Source organism: Urocampus carinirostris, chromosome 10 (assembly GCF_059441175.1).
Source record: "Urocampus carinirostris isolate Australia breed hairy pipefish chromosome 10, RoL_Ucar_1.0, whole genome shotgun sequence".
Classification (NCBI taxonomy): domain Eukaryota; kingdom Metazoa; phylum Chordata; class Actinopteri; order Syngnathiformes; family Syngnathidae; genus Urocampus; species Urocampus carinirostris.
In genome coordinates this window covers 29,456,374-29,473,437 of record NC_142358.1, presented here as the reverse complement: position 1 = coordinate 29,473,437, position 17,064 = coordinate 29,456,374, and the positions used below count along the sequence as shown (strand labels likewise).

Genomic DNA, 17,064 nt, shown 5'->3' with positions numbered 1-17,064 from the left:
ATCCTAAGTAATTCTCCGGAGGGCGCAGTAGCTCGCGGATGCTGCTGAATTCTGCATGGTGACCGAGGCCAATGCAGTGACGGGTCATTTTATATTTCGCGGGTAACTGTTTTCATATTTAATTTCTTTAGAGTGGATTATCTTTTGACGACAAGAAAGAAATTGTTCATCGGTGTTGACAACGTATGAGAACAACAGACTTGACTTCAGGAAGAGACAAAAGGACATACTGTGTGATTAATGCTTCATACCTCATTGTAATGTTAATTTTGACTTTGGATGGTTTTGGACACACCGATGGAGAAATATTTGTTTAACCATTTGTAAAGTGTTGCCAATTGGGATTAATAGCAGAGGCCTTGTTTGTTTCTCCTGAATCAACCGGATCGTACATGCACGGATGCTGTTGTAAACAAAGCAGGTTGCAGTTGCTTCCACCGGTAGATGCTCTTTTTTCTCACCTTCTTCCTGTGGAGACTCTGCAGACATTTGCACATCATGTTCAGCTCGGACCGCCTGACGGTGCCCGAATACGTCAGCCGGCTGCAGCGCGGGAGGAGCAGCTCCGGGGGAGAGCAACCCAGAGCGGTGTCTCCGGGGATTCACGCCGACGTGCGAGCGGCTCTAGACAGCTCCCTACCCGCGCTGCGCTCCGCTATCAATCGGCTTAAAAGCGCCAAGGAAAAGTCCAATTCTGACGAGACCCGCGGAGCCATCGCCGAGATCTACCAGCTGGTAGAGGAAGCCTGGGTGCTTCCTGCAGTCGGGCGTCAGGTGGCCGAAGAGATCTGCAACAGGATCCGTTTGGATGGAGGCCTGGAGCTCCTGCTGCAGCTCCAGCAGACACCTGATTTGGAGATCACCTACGAGTCCACCAAGTTGTTGGAGCAGATATTGGTTGCAGAGAACAGGTAAGAATGAAGCACTACGTGTCTAATAAAACAGGGACACGAGATGATGAAAAACACAAAACTTGGTTGCAACTCTAACTTCGTCTTAGAAACAAACATGCACAGTTTTATGTGCAGTATGAGAGTAACCATGGTGCCAGATATCTTTTAAATGTTTTAAATATCTTGCAATATGGTTAGCGCTTGTGCGGCACAGTTCATGTCATGGGAACCTGTCGTGGGTTCAAATCCAGCTCCAGACTTCCTGTGCGGAGTTTGTATGTTCTCCCCGTGCTTGCGTGGGTTTCCTCCGGGCACTCCGGTTTTCTCCCACATTCCAAAAACATGCATTTCAGGTGAATTGGCCGGTCCAAATTGTCCCTAGGTGTGAATGAGCGAATGAGTTGTCTGTCCCTGTGTGCCCTGTGATTGGCTGGCAACCAGTTCAGGGTGTCCCCTGCCCACTGCCCGGAGATGGCTGGGATGGGCTCCAGCCCCCCCGCGACCCTAATGAGGATAAGCGGTACGGCTAATGAGATGAGATGTTTTCTTCCTATACCAATACGGATACTGGTAACTGATAACTTCCTGCATCTCTTAACAATATCTCTACCACGGATCAGTTTAATGTTTGACAATATTCTTCCGGCTGGCCTACTAATAAGATTGGGAATAATAATAATGACAATAATAAAATCAATGTTAATAAGCCTAAATTCGTTGTTTTATTATTAGACTAATAGGGATGCTGTTGACATGAGAAAATCAGTAGATGTAATTTCATCATCACACTGTTTTTACTCATGGTACCACGTTGTCTTTCCTTTTTATCTTGAAGGCGCACGTGATGGGTCAAACCGTTTCGGTAGAAAAAGACTTAATTCTAAAATTCAATACTATCGAATTTAATAACAAGCAAAACTACACGAACTATCACATAACGTGCATTTTTTCAAATCGTCATAAGTTTAAGAAATTTGTATTTATTTTACACAACATGAGCCTCACAAGCTGACATGACTATCTGCTTAGTAGCACTTGTTTTTACAGTGACATCTAGTGGTCAAATAATACACAGTGTTCCTTTAACTTTAACCAGTTTCATTTGATTCCCAACTGATACAACATAGACAATAATGCTAAAATACTAATGTAGCTATACTATTACTTAATATTATTCTTCCCACAGAATTCTTCCTTTGATATAAACATGTCACTCTCCCTGGCTGATACTGTTCATTCTCCCATGATTAAAAACAATACATTTTATTTGATTGGATTATCAAATGGTTGCAGGCCAGTACCACAAAGAAAATACACTCACAAAGACGTCAGACACATCAGTGCAGAGTCACTTCCTGGAAGTATGCATCCAGGGAATACATAACCAACCATCAATCTATCTCTTCACCCGGTCGTTCATTTTGTAAACAGTGTAGTTTTTTAAAACGAGTTTATGAGATTTTCAAACATAGATGTGTTCCTTTAAGAATATTTATACTTGAACAGACAGAACATTTTTCCCTGACTACATCAGATTTAGCCAAAACCTCATTTATGCTAAAATCTTCAATGGGTAAAAATCCCTAAGTCCAAATCATGAAGAAAAGTGCTTGAAGGAAAATAATTGGTATGCAGCTAGCAGGTTTGGTGCCACCAGGCTGTCCGTGTCCAAGACTCACCACAGGAACTGTTGCCCCTAGGACGGTAGTGCTCAAGGGATACACCAACACCAACCATACAAACTAGTGCATATATTCAGCATACAAACACAGACCCACTAACTCATATAGCTAACAAAACTGTCCTAAAGAAGTTCCTGAACATTGAACATTTGGAACATCACTGGAAAAAGATAAACATTCAGACGACAGGAGTTTTTATTTGAATATTTGAAGGTTGGATTGGCAAATCTGGTCTTTGAATGCACCACAAGTTCAGCACAGAATACCATTGGGTCCTTTGCTTGGGACTTAGTTTTTCTCAGGAACAAGACCTACTTCCAGATGAGAATCTTCTTCACAGGAATGACTTGTATTTACAGAGAAAATTTCTCTCTAACACATTAAAGGTGATATCCGTATCGATCCCTATAGCATTAGTGCTAGCACTATGGCCTGTGGGCAATTTGCCACCTGGCCATCATTTAACAACAGTTCTAAGCATGTCGTAAAAATAATACTCCTAGATAAACAAGTAAAACTTGCTCAATTACTTTTATAGACCTCAATAGCATTTAATTAGTTAAATGTCCAAGATTTTTACGTTGCAAAGCTCATTTTAATACATTTTAATCTTATGAAAATTATTACTGTATGGGAAAAATATGAGACAAGGAAGACAGTTTTTCTCATTTAAGTAAAAGTTTCACTATAATAAAAACAATAGGAATAAAATCTAAATAAAATTACATAAAATGAATAGAAAAATACCTGCTATCCGGCATATTCAAGACAGCATTGTTAGTTGTAAGGGTTTTCTCTCATAGGAAAAACAATTATAAAACAAAGTACAATATAAAAATTAATAATAAAAATGAAGGAAATGTTCTGCCAATGGTGCTAGAATATGCAATGTAATTGTTTTTTACGTGAATTTTTTTTTTTTTGTTTGTTTTTGTTTTGTTTTGCTTTTGGGTTTATGGGTATTAACACAACAAAAAAAAAGCTTTATTTAAAAAATGAAAAGTGTAACAAAAGACCTGTGTGTCTTTCGATTTTTCTATATGTAACTCTAAGACGGAAATGTTTTAATACCTGTTATTGTGAATGGGCTTAAAATCGCGAAATATTTTTGTTTTAACATTTTAAAGTTAGTCAGTAATGCACATACAGAACCATTGAGTGTTTTCAGGACAATAACATGACATCAAATTGACTTACATAGTATATCTACCATTTCCCATTGTGTTCACAATTTCAATACAGTGAACCCGTGATAAGTGAAATTCATGCCAAGAAACCTTTTTTTTTACAATTACAGGGAGTGCAGAATTATTAGGCAAGTTGTATTTTTGAGGATTAATTTTATTATTGAACAACAACCATGTTCTTAATGAACCCAAAAGTCTCATTAATATCAAAGCTGAATATTTTGGAAGTTGGAGTGGGGCTTTTTTAGTTTTAGCTATTTTAGGAGGATATCTGTGTGTGCAGGTGACTATTACTGTGCATAATTATTAGGCAACTTAACAAAAAACAAATGTATACCCATTTCAATTATTTATTTTCATCAGGGAAACCAATATAACAGCTCAACATTCACAAATATACATTTCTGACATTCAAAAACAAAACAAAAACAAATCAGTGACCAATATAGCCACCTTTCTTTGCAAGGACACTCAAAAGCCTGCCATCCATGGATTCTGTCAGTGCTTTGATCTGTTCACGATCAACATTGCGTGCAGCAGCAACCACAGCCTCCCAGACACTGTTCAGAGAGGTGTACTGTTTTCCCTCCTTGTAAATCTCACATTTGATGAGGGACCACAGGTTCTCTATGGGGTTCAGATCAGGTGAACAAGGAGGCCATGTCATTAGTTTTTCTTCTTTTAGACCCTTTCTTGCCAGCCACGCTGTGGAGTACTTGGATGCGTGTGATGGAGCGTTGTCCTGCATGAAAATCATGTTTTTCTTGAAGGATGCGGACTTCTTCCTGTACCACTGCTTGAAGAAGGTGTCTTCCAGAAACTGGCAGTAGGACTGGGAGTTGAGCTTGAGTCCATCCTCAACCCGAAAAGGCCCCACAAGCTCATCTTTGATGATACCAGCCCATACCAGTACCCCACCTCCACCTTGCTGGCGTCTGAGGCGGACTGGAGCTCTCTGCCCTTTACCGATCCAGCCACGGGCCCATCCATCTGGCCCATCAAGACTCACTCTCATTTCATCAGTCCATAAAACCTTAGAAAAATCCGTCTTGAGATTTTTCTTGGCCCAGTCTTGACGTTTCAGCTTGTGTGTCTTGTTCAGTGGTGGTCGTTTTTCAGCCTTTCTTACCTTGGCCATGTCTCTGAGTATTGCACACCTTGTGCTTTTGGGCACTCCAGTGATGTTGCAGCTCTGAAATATGGCAAAACTGGTGGCAAGTGGCATCTTGGCAGCTGTACGCTTGACTTTTCTCAGTTCACGGGCAGTTATTTTGCGCCTTGGTTTTTCTACACGCTTCTTGCGACCCTGTTGACTATTTTGAATGTAACGCTTGATTGTTCGATGATCACGCTTCAGAAGCTTGGCAATTTTAAGAGTGCTGCATCCCTCTGCAAGATATCTCACTATTTTTGACTTTTCAGAGCCTGTCAAGTCCCTCTTCTGACCCATTTTGCCAAAGGAAAGGAAGTTGCCTAATAATTATGCACACCTGATATAGGGTGTTGATGTCATTAGACCACACCCCTTCTCATTACAGAGATGCACATCACCTGATATGCTTAATTGGTAGAAGGCTTTCGAGCCTATACAGCTTGGAGTAAGACAACATGCATAAAGAGGATGATGTGGTCAAAATACTCATTTGCCTAATAATTCTGCACTCCCTGTAAGTACATTGAAACCAAAGAACTAACCATTTTTACATGCCCAATCCATTCATTTAACAAATACAAGCACTGTATACTGTACCTATAAACATGTATTTATTAATCTTATACCAATACCTACTCTCTCAGGGTCTGATTAGCCAATCGGAATACAGAACACAATGCATGATAAAAATCCTTAAAGCAATATGACTGTGAAAGGTACTACCATTTCTGTCTCTGCCCCGAACAGAGATTACGTAGCCCGCCTAGGACTGGGGGTGATCCTCAACCTGACCCGGCAGCAGGAAGATGCCCAGCTGGCCCGCAGTGTGTCTGGCATCCTGGAGCACATGTTCAAACACACCGAGGAGACGTCCCTGCATCTCATTACCAATGGTGCTTTGGACACTCTGCTATACTGGTGCAGAGGCACCGACCCGACCGTATTGCGGCACTGCGCGGTGGCTTTGTCCAACTGCGCCATGTACGGGGGCCACCGCTGCCAGAGGTGGATGATCGAGAAGCAGGCAGCCGAGTGGCTTTTCCCGCTGGCCTTCTCCAAAGAGGACGAACTCATCCGTTTCCACGCGTGCCTGGCCGTCACCGTCTTGGCGGCCAACAGGGAAATCGAGAAGGAGGTGGTGAAATCCGGCACCTTGGAGCTGGTGGAGCCTTTCATTGCGTCCCTGGATCCAGACGATTTTGCACGCAGTTTGTCGGACAGCGCCGACTGCATGCAGGGTAAGACGGCATCGGACCTGCAGCACCTCTTGCCGCTGCTGGACGGGACCAGACTGGAAGGAAAGTGCATTGCCGCCTTCTACCTCTGCGTTGAGACCAGCATCAAGTCTCGTCAACGCAACACCAAGGTACTTTTGTCTACTTCTGTGGCGTGGTGGAGAATCCCGATTTCTATTCTTTTTAAGTGATGGCGGCTTAATCAATGCCATGCTATACCTTAGGAAATTCTGAATTATACCCAGGGTTGGGTAGGGTTACTTTAATTTGATTACTTTCAATTACTTTTGGATTACTCCAATACCAAATATGCTAATAAATGACAAAATAAACTAAATATGAATAAAATTATGACTCACAACACGTGGTAAGCTTTCTCTCCTGGCTTTGATCTCTTTGATCTCTGGCAAAACTAACATAAAATGCGACAGATTTAGTTTCTTTTGTCTTTTATTAGCATATTCGGTATTGGAGTAATCCAGAAATAATTGAAAGTAATCAAGTTAAAGTAACCCTACCCAACCCTGATTATACCTTCTTAAGTGTACTCAAGATTTAAGTACATATAACACACATGACCAATGCACTGACATTTTATACAGCTTTTTGTTTAATCTAAGCCAAGCACAGCACGGGAAGAACATGCATGAAGAACAGGTTGTGGTAGCTGGACTTGAACCTCTACACCGAGGGGCTCTGCGCTAACTATCCAGCCGCTGTGCCGCCCAACACTTCAACAGTATATATATATATGCTTAACTTTTAAGGTATAGCTTTTAGTGTGTTATGCACTCCTGAATACATATACCTCCCTATGTGGAGTTTGCATGTTCTCCCCGTGCTTGCGTGGGTTTACTCCAGGCACTCCGGTTTCCTCCCACTTTCCAAAAACATGCAATTCAGGTTAATTGGCCGGTCCAAAATTGTCCCTAGGTGTGAATGAGCGAGTGAGTTGTCCGTCTCTGTGTGCCCTGCGACTGGCCGGAAACCAGTTCACGGTGTCCCCTGCCCCCTGCCCACTGCCTGAAGACAGCTGGGATGGGCTCCAGCACCCCCGCGACCCTACTGAGGATAAGCCGTGCAGATAATGGATGGATGGATGAATACAAATAGTATTACGTTCAGATATACGTTAGGATACATGTGTAAAGTTTATAAAATCTATTTTTAAAAAAAAGTATACAGAAAATATAATGCCTTAACTTTAGTATAAAAATGTATACTGATAAATGAGTTATCCTTGAATGAACATCTTATTGTTAAGGGGAAAGCCTAAAATAGTGTTTTCTTTTCAACCAAATAAACACATGTTTTGGAGGAAACCATGCAGTTTTTTCAATGTTTCTCTGGGTGGTATGCTAGAGCTGCGTAGCTTACGGTGAGTGCAGCCGTTGCACTCAGCTTCTGACAATAACATTAAAATAGTTTTCAGTTGAGTAGTAAACATATGGCACCATTGTGTAACTGAATGTTACTCGGTATGAAAAAAGGTCGTGATCAAAAGCGCTAATCTTCTAATGTGTTCGGTCTGAGGGCAGGATAATTAAATTAGGCACTGGTTGCCTCGCGCAAGCTAAATTAATCTTGTTTGCAGGTGCATCCATTACCTTGTAATAAATTGCACTTAATTGAATGCCTTGTGTAGAAGTGAGGGATGTTGGGAAGAGAGGGGAGGATTTCTGTTTTACATCCACTGTACACGTCTATCATTGCCCAACTGGTCAATCTGTCCAGGGTGGAGACCAAGAGGAATCAATCTAGCAGCTCCACCCTTCACATTATGGAAAGCAAAAGCAATTGATACATTAGAACTTCCTATGCCTGTTTTCAGATTTTCCACGAAATTGGAGCGGTACAAAGCCTTAAAAGAATTGTCATGTACTCCAGCAACGGGACAGCCTGCTCCTTGGCCAAGCGAGCTCTAAGAATGATGGGTGAGGAGGTGCCCAAGCGTATCCTGTCCACTGTGCCAAACTGGAAGACCTGCGAGGTGCAGACCTGGTTGCAGCAGGTGGGCTTCAGTGCATTCTGCGACCGCTTCCAGGTCAGTTTGGATTTCTTGCTCCTCAATCTATAAAACCCTTATTGCGTCTCACATGTTTGATACATGGGTGTCTGTCTGTTGAGTCAGGAGCACCAGGTGGATGGAGACCTCTTGTTGAACATCACAGAGCAAGAGTTGAGCACAGACCTGGGCATGACTGCAGGCCTCTGCCGCAAGAGGCAAGTCTATTGCACTGAGCTAAGGCAAAATGTATTTGAATCAATACCTGCATACTCAAACACTCAAGGTACTTCGTTCTGGAAAATCTACAGAAGAAAATTGATAACACTTGGGACAAAATAGTAAAAAGTAGGGATAGACAGGAAAATAGGCTCATGTGGGATATCGAGAAACAAACACAACACAAATGGCTCAAACTTGCGTTAGTCAAAAGCTTTCGTAGGACAGTTAGGCAACTCAGCGTTATTCTAATCAGATCAATATTCCCCGGATCACACCAGTTTATATCTGATTACATACTAATAGAGATGTCTCAGGTCGGTTCATAGTTGGAAAGTAGAACCAATTTGTAAAGATGAGTTGGGAAAAAATAATATAAGACAAAAAAAACAAAAACCAAGAAAAGCCTCAAGCTGGAAAAAACTTTTTGTTGGCCGAAGGCTTGCATGCACAAACTTCAGGTTCAGGATTTTGCTGGTTCAGATGAACAGCGTGATACCGCCTGACAAAAACAATGGCGGTCCCTTTGTTGGTTTTGTCTCGCTAGGCATCTCCTGGCCGCTTTGGTAGCATTTCCAAGCTAATATTCGTCCCAAGGGGACTACGTACACAATACGTAGACTTAGAACCTTAAACAAAAAAGTTATTAAGAAGTGTGAAAGAGAAAGCTTGCGTTTGTTCGCCCTCTAAGGCAGACTTGACTAGCCAGGCTAGCACGTAACCCAAAAATCTGTTGTTACTTTTCTCAGTCCCCAACAGAACTGTGTTGTTAGTACTTGGTCACACTCCTTAACACACAGGCTGGGAGATGGTCTTGGCAACATCTCCCTCATCTTTGCATGGTTTGAGGGTAGTGATCTGACATTAACTGGAGAGAGACAAGGGTCAGTCATTTGTAACACTAGATTGATTTGATCATTAGACACAATTCCGAAGGCAAATGTCTTGACATCATTCATCATTTTAACAGATAAACAAACCAGACCTAAAATATTTGATTGTTATAACTTCTCTCTTTCTTTACGTGTCCTCTGGAATCCAGCAAAGAAGGAGATAGAGAGGGGTGGACGGGAAGTCCAGAGTTGCAATGTCCTCTACACAGCATACATATTCGTCAAGAATACCTTCAGATGTGAGAGGATTCATAAGAAGGCGGCCATTAGTCGAGATGCAGGCATTTGGTTGCATTAATGTCGAATCCAGGTCCAGAAAGTAAAAATACTGCTGCAGTTTGGTTTTAGCGGAACCTACTTTTACTGAAAATGCAGTTAAACTAGATTTTTGTGGCTAGTCTTGAGAAAAAGCCTTCACTTCTCAAAACTTTGTGGTTCTGGCTTACCTAGGTAAATACTCAAAATGTTTACTTTTTGTTGAAAAATTCAGTTTGACAAATACTGAATTCGTGATGTACCTCCAGGTTCTTAAGAGACCTCCGCGTGCTAAAGACCTACGCCAACTATGCTACGTGTGACCCACACAATATGGCCGACTGGCTGACAGAGGCGGACCCTCGATTTCGCCAGTACACGTACGGCCTGGTCCAGTCTGGAGTTGACCGCAACAACATCCAGTCTCTGACAGACCAGCAGCTTCTGCAGGACTGCCACGTACTCAACGGAGTCCACCGGGCCAAGATTCTGTCGGCCAGTCGCAAGCCGCTGAGACCCTGCAACACGGACGCACAGCCAGCGGGACCCGATGTCTTCATCAGCTACCGCCGAACCACTGGATCGCAACTGGCGAGGTCAGTTGTTAGGTTTCACTTACAAAACGAGGCAAAAATAAAAGTGTTGCCAACATGCCAGAGTTCAACTTTGCCTGTAATGTTCCTCAGACCAAAAAATACTGTATAGTAGTTCAGGGTGTCCCCTGCCCACTGCCTAAAGATGGCTGAGATGGGCTCCAGCACCCTCGCGACCCTACTGAGGATAAGCGGTGCAGATAATGGATGGATGGATATATGACGATAATCATTGTTATCATTTTATTGCCCGGGCCTATGTTCATTCATTTTCTCACAGAATTATTATACCAAGGCAAAGGTCCACGACCCACTGAAAGCAGGTCCAAAAGTGGGTCACATAGCAGAGTAGTATAGTTAGAGTCAATGTTGATAGAAGCAATTAATTGATTATGCTCACACAGACTTTTTTTTTAACCACAGAGTATGATAGTCTAAAACTAATATTTGAACTTGTAATACTAGTAGAAGTACTTGGACTCATACTTGGAGTACGTCACATGTAGTGTACATGTAACTTTTGTAGTGCTGGCGGTCGAGCTCATATTCAATGTAATAATTCTAATACCAGTTTTAGTACAGTGTAACCTCGGTTCTCGACCATAATCCGTTCCAGAACCCTGTTCGAAAACTGATTTGTTCGATCACCGAAATCATTTTCCCCATTAAAAATAATGTAAATCGTTTTAATCCGTTCCAACACCCTGAATGTTTACCTTGAATGTTTAACATAAACATAAAGCTAACCCAGGCTAATCGTACGTTCGCGTTATCGTAATCTTATGAATAGGATTTCTTACCTTTGTGGTGGTCAGCAGAAGGCGCTCGCAGACCTCCTTCATATTTGGCTATTATTTCTTTCTTAAATGCAATAGTTGTACGCACTACTTTTCTTTTTTCACCTGTAGCAACTTTGCTGCTTGCACTGACTTTCTTTGGAGGCATAATAAGGGGTTAAAACACCCGTACGCCGCTCAGCATCGCACCCCAGCCTACGCACTCACGCATTACCGGCGTTCGATTTTTTTGACCGAACAGCAAAACAAGAATTTCTCGAAATTTTTGGTCGGACACCGATTCGTTCGAACTGAGAGGCGTTCGAAAACCGAGGTTCCACTGTACTTGTATCCCTCACACTCGCATTACTCGTAGAAGTACTTCTAAAACTCATGATAGTATTTACATGTAGTATTTTTAATTGTAGGATGTTTCTATAGTACAGGTAAAAGTTCTCATAAAACTTACATTACCAATACCTAATACATGCAGTAGTTGGAGGAGTGGTACTTGTAGCTGGAGTAGTAGAATAGTAGTAGGAGAACAAGTGTTTAAGACCTACAGATGGGAAAGTACCAATAACAGGTATCAGTGCACATGCCAGCCTTTTTTGTTTTGTTTTCTTAATTATAGTTGATACTAGTATTGGCTATCTTTGGGTGGCCAATCAACATTTAGGAACCTGGGACCCGTCTTAGACTTTTGCCATTAAATAAAAGCAATATCAAGGAAAACGATTTTGTTGTTATTTCAACGTATGCATTTTTAAATATCAGTCCTTTTTGCAGAGAAACGGTATTGTTATGTTTTGTAGAAGAATGACAATGAAGTAGCTAGGTGGTGTGATAAATAATATTCCCAGATTTTAAGGTAGAAGATAAGGACACTTGATGTGGAAGGAGAGACTACTTTCAGACAACATGTGATTAGGTTAGTTGAATACTCAACAATTTCATTTTTGGTGTGAACAGTTAAATGACCAATCCCAAACCGTGCCTGTGAAGGGTAGCAAAACGCTACTAACAGGCTCGCAATACAGTTAACAGGTCTGTTAAGAAAAACATACCGTACGTGTAGAAATCACGGTAGACCGTTCTCATGTTCCTCCCTATAACTGACGTCATCAAAGTTGTCCTCCTTTAGTATGGGAAAGAGACTTTGTCATATAGATGTCGTCCCACGCTCCCTTAATCAAAACCACGTTAGCAACACGCTCGCAAGGTAAAGTTTGCGTGCAGTAGCTCTGTTTCCTTCTTTATTGGACTGCTCGATTGCGTTTAGCTCGTAAGCTGCGCCATGTGCCTTGAACTCGAGCGCCGCTGGCGGCTGTTAGAAAAATTACATGCATTGGCCGCATCACTGAATAAGCCGCAGGGTTGAACGTTTGTGAAAAAAGTAGCGGCTTATAGTCCGGAATTTACGGTATTTTGTTCTGCGTCCTTCCTTGGCACAAAAGCCTGCTCAAGGTGCACCTGCAGGTTCGAGGATTCAGCGTTTTCATCGATGTGGAGAAACTGGAAGCCGGAAAGTTCGAAGACAAACTGATCCAGAGCGTCCAGCGGGCTCGAAATTTCATCCTGGTCTTGTCCGCCAATGCTCTGGACAAGTGCATGGGAGACATGGGGATGAAAGACTGGGTGCATAAGGTAAGCTCGCTTACGTTTGGCTTTTCCATCTTAATATGCAGAATCTGATAAAAATGATATATTCCGTCATGTACGTTTTTATTTTGATCCTGAATGTGATATCACAGGAAATAGTCACGGCCTTGTCCGGTAAGAAGAACATTGTGCCAGTCACGGATAACTTTGCGTGGCCTGATCCCGGGACTCTGCCAGAGGACATGAGATCAATTCTCAACTTCAATGGCATCAAGTGAGTAGACAAAAGACTTCTTAAACATTTATATAATACTGATTTCCTGAATGTATTATTAGGAAAAGTTTGACCACTAAAGGGGATGGGACCAAGATAAATTTCATCTTTTTTTTATCAGCACTTTTTTTCCTGTTTTTCTCAATTGTATCGAAGTTGTTGATTTTGTCGTCATTGTAACCTTGTATTTGGATGAACATTGGGAAAAAAATCAAATGTTGATCACTCAATCAATAAAAACCCATTTTCTGAAAATATATATTTTCAGATACAGTGGCTTGCAAAATTATTTGGCCCCCTTGATCTTTGTGACCATCAATTTTAACCATCTTCACTGTCCCTGCTGAAGAAAAGCAGGCCCAAACCATGATGCTGCCACCACCATGTTTGACTGTGGGGATGGTGTGTTGTGGGTGATGAGCTATTCTGCTTTTACGCCGAACATAATGTCTTGCATTGTTTCCAAAAAGTTCCATTTTGGCCTCATCTGACCAGAGCACCTTCTTCCACATGTTTGTGTGTATCCCAGGTGGCATGTGGCAAACTTGGAACAACACTTTTTATGGATATCTTTAAGAAATGGCTTCCTTCTTGCCACTCTTCCATAAAGGCCAGATTTGTGCAGTACACGACTGCTTGTTGTCCTATGGACAGATTCTCCCACCTCAGCTGTAGACCTCTGAAGTTCATCCAGAGTGATCGTGGGCCTCTTGGCTGCATCTCTGATCAGTTTTCTCCTTGTATGAGCTGAAAGTTTCGAGGGATGGCCCGATCTTGGTAGATTTGCAGTGGTCTGATACTTTTTCCATTTCAATATTATTGATTGCACAGTGCTCCTTGGGATGTTTAAAGCTTGGGAAATCTTTTTGTATCCAAATCCAGCTTTAAACTTCTCCACAACAGTATCTCGGACCTGCCTGATGTGTTCCCCGTTCTTCATGATGCTCTCTGCGCTTTAAACAGACCTCTGAGACTATCACAGTGTTGGTGCATTTATACAGAGACTTGAATACATACAGGTGGATTCCATTTATCATCGTTAGTCATTTAGATCAACATTAAATCGTTCAGAGATCCTCACTGAACTTCTGGACAGAGTTTGCTGCACTGAAAGTAAAGGGGCTGAACTGTAACTTATCCAAAATGACAGATTTAAAATTAGTAAAAGTCTTTTCTCAAGCTTATGGTCGATGATTTTACAACCTTTAAGGAATGTTTTCTACCAAGATTTATTCTTATTATTATTATTTTTTTTTGCTTTTGAATTTTCTCAATGTTTCTTCTCAACAATAGGATGTACAGTTACGATTGAATACAGATTTTACTTTTATTTTTTTTAGAAATGCATACGTAAAACAATAGGACCTCACAAAAATGCTGGGTAGAGGAATGTCAAATGATAGCATAGGATGCATACGCAAACAACAAAACCCCTCCTCTCCCGGACCCATCTCCACTTCCACTGGTTGGCTAAACGTGTATCAGTTTGTGTATGTGAAGATACTCGAAGATGTTATCTTGCATTATGCTGAAGAGGACATGCCATTGAAATGGGTGTTTCAACAAGACAATGACCCAAACACACTGGTAAACAAAGTGTTGGTTCTAAACCAATCAAATGAATAGTATGGAGTGGCCAGCCCAATCCCCAGCTCTCAATCCATTTGAGAATCTGTGGTTTGATATAAAAAATGCTGTTTGTGAAGCAAAACCAAGAATGTGAATGAATTGTGGAATGTTAAGTAATCATGGAGTAAAATAACACCTGAAAGGTGCCACAAGTTGGTTGACTCAATGCCACACGGATGTGAAGCAGTTATAAAAAAAGTGTGATCATGCAACTAAATATTAGAATTGCCAAATCCTACCTTTTTTGGAAATACAATAGTACACAATAGTTTTGAGTTTGTACAGTCAACAGCAGACACTGCTATTTTTAGAACACACCCCTGTGTACTATTTTTCCAATTGCACAGCCCTCAGAGCGTGCCTATTATGAGTGCTTGTTTATTTTCTGAGAATCGATTGCACCTTCTGGTAACTTGTTTGGCATGTAACAATAAAAAAATATACTAAAACCTGAGATGTTGTGGTTAGTCACATTGCACTGCTATTATCTCAAACAGCACTGTGCATGTTTTCATTTTACTTTAAAAAACAGTTAAAATATTCTCAAACTAGAAAAATTGCATTCAAAATAAGTAAAACTTTCTTATTTACTTCAAGGATTTTTTTTTATTTTTTCAATAAAATTAGATGAAGACCTAAAACTAAGAACAAATACACTTAAAATGAGCTAGTTTTTCCTGTCAAAAGCATATTGAATATATATATTGAGTGGCACGTTCTCTCGCACGCCTATTTACAAACAGATTGCCCATTTTTTCCTGACACAGGTGGTCGCACGAATACCAGGAGGCCTCCATAGAGAAGATACTCCGCTTTCTAAAAGGGAACCAAGATCTATTGGATAGCTCCAAAGAACAGAAGAAGAAACTCAACAAATCCGAGCAAGAATAGCTGATGTCAAATTTGAGCCTTCTTTTGCTAAGCCCACGCGCATGTGAAGTTAACATGACAATGCTTGGAAGCTTCTAGGAATAATATATTGCAAAGAATAACATGAAGTCTTGATGGATTGTGCATAAAAACCGGGACTCCACTGCGTAATCAGGTCAAGTATATGCCGTTTTTTCTGTCTCAGGTACAGTGAAAGAAATTACACAGTCAGTAAGAATAACATGAATCAAAGCTTCAGAATGTCATTTTTGTCCTTATCACATTGAAATACAATCATTGATGTATCATATCGTAAAAAAATCTATTTATCTGTGTGTACCACTCATTCAATGCCACTGATGGAGATATACGTCAAAGTTCCATTGTGCAGGTTCTGTGTTTGCTATGAATTATTTATTTATTTTTTGCCAGGAAAAAAAATGATTGTCCTTTCTTGCGTGTCTTGAATATGTATCCTCTGTATATCTGCATTAACATAACCCAAACACAAAGCACATACACATCTGTTGACATGGTTTGCAGTTTATTGTGCAAGGATGCAGTAAGGCCTGTTTAATATTTGTCAGATGCCATATTTTATTCAATAAAAGAGCTGCAGCCAGACAAACACATTTTGCATTTAAATCCATTGTTTCTATTGGGATCCTGTCCAAATTGTTCAAGTTTTCCTTCACCCAAGTCAAGTCATGTTTATTTGTGTAGCCCTTAATCACGAGGAGTCTCAAAGGGCTGCACAGACCACAGATTATTGCAAACTACAGACTATTATTACACCATCCCCTGATCTAAAACCAACATGAGGCCAGGGAAAAACTAAAAAACCTCAAGTCAAGTCAAGTCATGTATATTTGTATAGTCCTTTATCACTAGGAGTCTTAAAGGGCTACACCGATTATTGCAAACTATAGACTGGTTGAATTCAGGGGTGCCCGGGCTGGTTACGCCCATGTTAAAAACAGTATAAACATTTTTACTTTACCATACCTGTCAACCTCCACGGCTCCATGCCCTTACAAACTGTCTTATTTTCCCTTACAAAATACAAAATAATCTTACACCTTTTTTTTCCCAAACGTGTTTATTTATGTAGTTTAACATGTTATATTGTACATGTGTTTCATTATATCATATATATTGTTAATTAATATTTAGTTGTGAGATCCTGAGTTGCTCGCCATGAATGAGGTTTATTATAAAAAAAAAAAGTTCAAAAATTAAGTAGCTTGGACGTTCACTGAAGAAGGAAAAAATACATGCAAATATAATAAGGTAGAATAATACATTTTCTTATTCAAATTATGAATTCATTTTCTGCATTAAATTATTGTTGGTAATATACTGATTAAAGAGATATCCACAAACCTGTCTTTTTTATTTTCTCATTTTATACTTCCTTTTTTTCTTAACTTCTTTATACAACAACAATAATTCTTAATATAATGCATCAAAGCAAGTGAGCCGTTTGAGAGCCGGCTCTCTTTAATGAGTTGAGCCGAAAAAGCCAGTTCTCTAAAAAGAGACGGACTTCCTTTCACTACATCAAACGGTTCGCTTCGTTTGCAATGAAAAAAACGATACAGAGATAGAGGCTTCCGTGGCGAACTCGTTTGACTTGATTGATTTGCCGTTTGGTGATAGTCGGTGTATACCGGATGGTACCCGTAATTGACAAATTTGCGTTTTTCCGTACAGATTTTCTCGTACGTCGTACACGTCTTAAAATGCATAATAAACGTACTTTGTACGGCAAAACCGCACAGGTTGACAGGTGTGCTTT

General features: G+C 40.8%; 1 protein-coding gene across 1 annotated transcript; it reads left to right on the top strand.

Moving 5' to 3' along the window:
- On the top strand, positions 1-15,898 carry sarm1 (sterile alpha and TIR motif containing 1). The gene is made up of 8 exons (XM_088346374.1): positions 1-911; positions 5,663-6,281; positions 7,982-8,194; positions 8,282-8,373; positions 9,792-10,118; positions 12,349-12,538; positions 12,646-12,767; positions 15,164-15,898. Exons 1-8 carry the CDS (start codon positions 445-447, stop codon positions 15,285-15,287), a joined length of 2,154 nt encoding a protein of 717 aa, XP_088202500.1. The 5' UTR covers positions 1-444; the 3' UTR covers positions 15,288-15,898.
- Positions 15,899-17,064: the final 1,166 nt, after the last annotated feature.

What these genes read in the sequence shown, in the direction of transcription:
- sarm1 (XM_088346374.1), top strand. Translation starts at nt 445, where the DNA reads ATGCTCTTTTTTCTCACCTTCTTCCTGTGGAGACTCTGCAGACATTTG. An exon ending in CATTCTGCGACCGCTTCCAG is followed by an intron (nt 8,195 to 8,281) that starts GTCAGTTTGGAT and finishes CTGTTGAGTCAG; the next exon opens with GAGCACCAGGTGGATGGAGA. An exon ending in GCAGGCCTCTGCCGCAAGAG is followed by an intron (nt 8,374 to 9,791) that starts GCAAGTCTATTG and finishes ATGTACCTCCAG; the next exon opens with GTTCTTAAGAGACCTCCGCG.